The following is a 7,011-nucleotide window of genomic DNA, read 5'->3' on the forward strand; positions in this document are numbered from 1 at the left end:
GTTGCTCTAGTTCTAAGGTCCATATATACAGAGAAGATGTTTCAAAAGTGAAAGCGGAAATTCCCGGGCACTCCACTGCTTACCTTTTCGTTGTTGTATTTTCAGGATGTACAAAACAAATGAATTCGAGAGCTCATATACGACTTTAAACAATTGCTGATGTTAAAATGCATTTTTGAGCATTGTATATCACTATATGGGCTGCATTTCTGACACGCTTTAAAAACGGCAGGAGTGCTGACTCCCAATCCAAAACGGCAGGAGTGCTGACTCCCATCGATAATTACAACGAAGACCACTTAATGCAATCATGTTTACATACCATACTATTGATTACACAAAGCGTTCATTCAATAAAGCGGTGTTTATGAAAAGCAAAAGGAATTCAATTTCTGAAAACAATATTGGTTTAAGTGATTTTCTTAATTTAAAACGAGAAATTCAAATTATTATTTCTAGATATAATATGATAGAATATAAGATTCCAGAAGGAGAATCTCTATTAATATTAGGATTTATAGCTAAACCTGGATTTAGTATGCACTTTAACAACTAACCAGACAGACACCTGCCAACATCATGCTCGGACAGGTCTAGTTTGGTATGTTATTTCTACATCATCTTAATAATATGACTCTTCTGTACCATACAAATGCATATCTCATTCAGTAGGCAAATGCAATATTTAGTTGTCCAATATAAGTGCTAGTTGTCCATATCGTTTATAGGTTGTAAGCTTTTGGCGAACACAACCTAACACCTGCAGGAAACGTGGAATTATAATGTCTATGGCGCCAGCATAATATCCGTTTCAACCAGTTGTTGGCTTAATTATCAATTCAGTTTTTAAAAGTTTTCCTGAAACTGGACAAATGAAAATATGGTGTTTTTATTTTTCATTTCAAAATTCGAAAATTGAAAAAAAAAATCAGAATAAAAACGGAAATTTGAGTCAGTGGTTCGAAATGTTATACCTCTTTCATTTTTTGTTTCTGCTGCTAAAATAAAACGGAAGCCCAAACAAGGGTATACCTTTAAAATGTTTTCGATTTGTGTAATGAAAAGATCACATAATAATAATAATAATAATAATAATAATAATAATAATAATAATACACATTTACTCTAAAATGTCGGTAAGCCCTGCCACCGTGTAACAATTATTATTTTTTTTTTTTTGGTTCCTGGGTAGTAAGTGTTATTTCCTAATTGCTTATGCCTCAAAAGTATAGAAAATGGCTATTATTCCCCACAAACTTTGCTTTTGTGACCAGGACAGTGATATTTTGAAATTTACATATTTCCAATGAGAAAACGGGCGAATTTGTGTCTTTTCGTTCACATAAAGTCAGAAAAAAACAACATATGAATCCAAATTAACATGTATTTATACTAAAGTAATACAAAAATGACAACAAAAGATTTAGAAGTGAGTAGTTTTTCGAGATTTCTGGTTACAGGCGATTCCGATTGCCTCGAACAGACTGGTCACATTGTGACAGAAGCAGAGCCCATCTTGACGGGTGAAGAAGCTGGAAAAAGGTTGGTGACGCTTCCTCTGATCTGCGACTTGCACACTTTCATCCAACAAGTTCCATTGTTTGAGCCTAGACGTCAAAAGCTCGGCATTGGACTTGGTGAGACCAAGATCTCTAATCAAGTCGTTGAGGTCTTTTTGGTTGGGGTAGTATGGGTTTCTCTCCTCAGCTCCACCTCTGAAATTGTCATCTGGATCTACAACGTCTTCCTCGCTCTCTGACTCGCTGCTCTCTTCTAAAGACGGTTGGTCTCTCTCCGGAGGAGTGGGTACGGGGAGCTCATGGCAGTGTGGCACCGGGGAGATGGATGAAGGAAGGTCCGGATACGTGATAGCAGGTGCATTCTTGCCAGTCCGACGTTTGGAAAGGTCCACCATGCAGAAGCAGCAGTTGCTTGAGTGGTCAGTGGGTTCCCGCCAAATTCTTGGGATAGCGAACTTCATGGCTCTCTTTTCCCCTCTGTACCATCCTACACAAATACATTTATTTCACCCATGACTAATGTGTAAGAGATTCTCGCAACATTTTTCATATATATTTATTCAATAACATTGAAAATTGTAAAACATTTTAAAATTAAAAACTTTTACAATTTTAAAAATTAACAAATTTTATAACATAAAATTCAGAGCAACAATTGTCCATCTTACCTTCCAGAGTTTTTTTTTGCAGTGCTCGCAGGTGAAATGAGGTGCCCAGGGTTTGTCTTGATCCCTGACAGGCATGCCGAAATATGCCTTGTAGGCCTCACACATCTTAGCAGATGCTTCCACGGAGTACTTTTTCGCTCTTGTCTTGATAAATTGGCCGCAGACATAGCAAAATGCATCTGCCGGATGCTTGCAGCCTCTTGATGCCATCTCAGAAAAATGCAGATATGTATCCACTTAGGCAGCTGGAACTAAACTGAACTGGTGGGCTTAAGGCCCCTGTATTTATACTACTATTTATATTACTGGAAAGTTCTAGAAAGTTCTAGAAGTTACTCCAAGTTTACTCAGCACTGAATCTATCTGGAATGTTCTGGAAAATAGGTAAATTTCAAAATATCACTGTCCTGGTCACAAAAACAAAGTTTGTGGGGAATAATAGCCATTTTCTATACTTTTGAGGCATAAGCAATTAGGAAATAACACTTACTACCCAGGAACAAAAATTGTGTTCCATAGTGTTATGAAGAATTTATCAGAACAATAATTGACAGTTTGGGGTCAGCGACGGAGAAATAGTCAGTGCAGCCAGGGGGTTAACATCACAGGCGCCTTCATATTCATATCATTGTAGCTTACTGCTATTCTCTTAATTATGTTTTAAAAATTGGTTATTAAAGCTTCCTAGCTTTTTTTCTTCACTCGTAACTGTCTTTGCACTGTTTTATGTTTCGTTGGCGTCTCTTTTTCAAACTCCGCGACCACTTTAGCCTATGGTCTGTCAATATTGCAAAACAGTTTCCTACTTTCTTCATGGAACATTTTTGGGTGGGTCTGCTGTTCAGCAGCCTTTTGCAGTTATATTCTGTGTGCACGATTCATCCTGTAGTTTAGGCGGAAGCTGTTAACGGGTGCTGCATGAGTACCAAAATAAACTAAAGCAAATTTACATGCCTGTATTTCTGATTGAAAAACCAAAAAAAAAAAAAAAAAGATTTTCGTATTGGAATTTAGTATTGGAAGTAAAGATGCACGCAAAATGCAATTCAAGTAGGTGAATAGAAAAGCTTATTACATGTAGTCAAATACTGTTTACATGCTAACACTTGACTTGGCAAACGGGGCCCATCTTTCTCTTTCTCTGCAACTAGTTGGGGTTATACTTATCGTGATGTTCTTGCCACACAATATGGGCTTTTTGTAGGAGCTATCCCAGTGCCGCCCAAACCCTGTCCTGGAGAGCCCCTATCCAGCAGGTTTTATAGGTAACCTTTAATCATCAATTTCTTAACACCTGGAACAATTTCATTGTGATCAATTAAGCAGGTGATTTATTAAATGAAGTCATTTAGAGATCATTTGGTACAAAAAATGAACTACCCTTTTCAGCCCTCAATTGCCTGGATTACATGCTGGGAAAATGTCATGACTGATCTGTGTACTGTCATGACTTATTTAAGGTGGTACGGGCGAATTATAATTTTAGATAGTTTGGTTTGTTCTAATTTAACAATTCCTGCTTTGAAACTTCATGTTGTATTTGATTTTTGTATAATAAATTATATTTGTATTCAAACATAAACTAAACATAAACCAAAACTAACTAAAATTATAATCCAGACCGTACCACCTTAAATAAGTCATGACAGTAAACAAGTCATGACATTTTCCCAGCATGTAAACTGGCCCAATGACCAGAGTTTCCTTAATTGAACAAGTTATTTGCTTAATTGATCAATAACTTCCATGTGTTCCCAGTCTTTAGAAATTAGCGATTTAAGGTGACCTACAAAACTTACTGAAAAGGGGCTCTCCAGGACCGTGTTTGGGCAGCACTGAGCTAGCCTATCCAACATTTACAAGTTCTGCTCAACTATGCCCGCCTAGCAAGAGAAGGAGTACATGGAATCAAGTAGGCCTATAACCCTCATTCTCAATCATTGTTCTGATACAGTCTTTTCACCCAAAATTAAATGTTTCAATTTTCAATTTTTTTTATGAAATAAGGGAAAAAATTAAAACAAGCCAGACCATATTTTCATTTTTTCAATTTCAGGAAACAGTGTATAATGGAATAGATAAGTGGCACACAGACCCCCACCCCACCCCACCCATCTTCTTACATTATTAATATTCTGCATCCAAAATGACACTTGTTTCCATCTTTGGAAAAGTTTTATTGTACACATTATAGACAGTTAATCATATACAGCATTTTAATAAACACTAGGTTGAAAAAAAAGCTTTTTAAAAAAACATTTTACATTATAAACAAGTTTTGGTTCATAATGGATTATTATTATTATTACGGAAACGTGGGAAAGATTAATTTAAAAAACTACAACTTTATAGTTAACACGTTTTCAATTATGTTTGATTAAAAAAAAGTGTGAATGATTATTGGGGAAAGACACAGTTTGTGATACATTTGAATGGTTTATATTAAATTTAGTCTTTTAACACAAATTATGTATTAATTTAACAATATACAGTGTTATGACACGATGGACTGCAGACATGTTTTTCTTATGCTCATATAGAAAAAAAACATAACACTTAAAATAAGATCACGTACAAATGTTAATAATTAGCAATATCATTATCATATTTAGATCAATAAATATATAAATACAATAAATACTGAAACAAATAAATAGACACATAAATCAAATACATTAAGATCGCTATAGCTTACTGTGGTCTGATTTGCATATTTATTAATGAGGTGTCCCCTGCGGTCTTTCAGTGTTTTGTAAAAAGTAATAATACATTCTAATGTCTACCACTGAAAGGAAGATTGCTAAATCAGACTTTTTAGTTTCGCCTTGTGGTTTCATTGCAGATACTCGCGAGCTGTTGAAGAATCTCCCGTAGCTCGTTCCTCACCACCTCCCACGCGCACAAACTGTGTTCCTAAAACCAACAAAATAAATCGGTTCAAAAACTGCCAATACTCAATAAAACAACAACAATAATAATAATAATAATAATAATAATAATAATAATACCTTGCGTTGTAGAAATGTTCGAAGCGTCTTGAAATACTTCCTCAAACGAGGTCGTCTCTTTCTTTTTTGTGTGCCATTGACAGGGTGTGTCTTTGTCACTTCAAGCTACAAATTCACGAAAACATGACATTAATAAATATTGTTTGGCAAGCTGGTATTTATAATCAAGGAATACAGCACAAACTAAACGTTTTATGATACTATGATGGTGACGTTGCTTTGAGAGCTTTCCCCTCTGAGTCGTGAAGCCACCTTCTGCGACTGTACACCGGCTGCATCTTTGAGGCATTCTAGCTGCTGAACTCACCTGCATGTATTGAGCAAATTAAAACCAGCATTATGAAAGAACTGTGCGTTGTACAATGTGTATATTTAATGGCTATATTGTGGGACCCCTAGTGTACGTGTTATGTACAAATAACTTTAGGTTATGCGTAATTTTGGTTGAACTGTATTCAATTATTTTAGGTCTAGCCACACATATTTTTTTCTAATGGACAAGAGTGCATAACAGAGGAATGTTGTTGTTTGCTTAAAGTGGATTAAAAAAAAAGTTGACATCAGCTCTCGATGTTTAATGTATACTTACAGCATCCCTTTTAAATTCGACTGCTTGGCGGTAAAGTAGATCTTTGAATTCATTCAATTTGAACTCATCCCAATCCACTGATTTCAGGTCGGAGTTGTAGAGGTTGCTGGCAAGTTTTAATGTATTGTGAATGGTCCATAGAATATCTGTTTCCTGCAATATAGTTTATGAAATACAAAGTCTTTCATACACGGGTAAAAAATATATATTCAAAATACATAATAAAATAAAAAGTTATTCTTGCTATAGTAAAAACATAATAACCTCGCCAACGTAACAGGTGAGTGAGCTCACGAAGAGAACCCTATAAACACAAAGTTAAAGAAAGAAACATATGCAACATTCTTTTAATTGATATGCTTTACATTGTAATGTTTATTTTGGTAACACTTGTGTTGTGTTCGTCTAAACTATTCCATACGTATTTAAATTACGTTACAGAAGATGTATGTTTAATTGCTAAACATTTTGTTTTATAGTGGGCGCGTTATTTGACTGTTCTTGCAAATTGCAAGTAGCTCACTTTTGCGTCTTTAAATAACCCTTAAATTAACAACTTTATTTTCACATAAGTATACCTCTTTGCCGTGTATCAGACTTCTAAACTGCACACTGAGCCCCGTTACTTCTTTCATACAGTGATTGGGAAATTTGCCTCCCTGAAATTAAAAAAAAGAAATGAAAGATTACCGCAAGTCTGTTTCAGTACAAGAGATTTTACATAACATGCATATTTACGTATGGAAAATCAATCCATTCAAATTAACTTTAAAACTAAGACATTATTTGAACAGACAGGAATCCATACAGGCCTCTATAGTAATATGAATATTGTAACATCTTACCATGTCTTGTAGTAAATGCAGGCTATCATTAATGAGCTTCAACTGAATTGTGTCCCCATTACATTTGAGGAAAAGTGCTGGAGAGCAAGCAACGAGAACACAGAAGCACTGCGCCAGCATAGTCTTCATCATTGTGGAATCGATTACTAGAATATTAATACAGGAAGGTGATATGTATATAAATATAGTGCTATTTCTATTTGTTATGAGATATTTTGTTTATAAAGTATTCAATTTCCTTATTCCCTTTTTTTTTACCACTTTTAAATATGTATTCTTCCCTTAGTGTTATCTGACAAATATATTTCTTTAACTGGCATAAGTGAACCATTTTATTCTTGTGTTTATATAGGCTGGGTCTGGAAAGTTATATGTACGGAA

General features: G+C 35.0%; 1 protein-coding gene across 1 annotated transcript; it reads right to left on the reverse strand.

Annotated features, from left to right (window-relative positions):
• Nucleotides 1-5,002: 5,002 nt before the first annotated feature.
• LOC117434491 (interferon beta-like) lies at nucleotides 5,003-6,762 on the reverse strand. The gene is made up of 5 exons (XM_034057056.3): nucleotides 6,631-6,762; nucleotides 6,364-6,444; nucleotides 5,786-5,938; nucleotides 5,197-5,301; nucleotides 5,003-5,101 (listed from the first exon to the last, which is right to left on the reverse strand). The coding sequence occupies exons 1-5, from the start codon at nucleotides 6,760-6,762 to the stop codon at nucleotides 5,003-5,005; spliced, it is 570 nt and encodes a 189-aa protein (XP_033912947.3).
• Nucleotides 6,763-7,011: the final 249 nt, after the last annotated feature.

This window comes from Acipenser ruthenus, chromosome 28 (genome assembly GCF_902713425.1).
Source record: "Acipenser ruthenus chromosome 28, fAciRut3.2 maternal haplotype, whole genome shotgun sequence".
NCBI lineage: Eukaryota > Metazoa > Chordata > Actinopteri > Acipenseriformes > Acipenseridae > Acipenser > Acipenser ruthenus.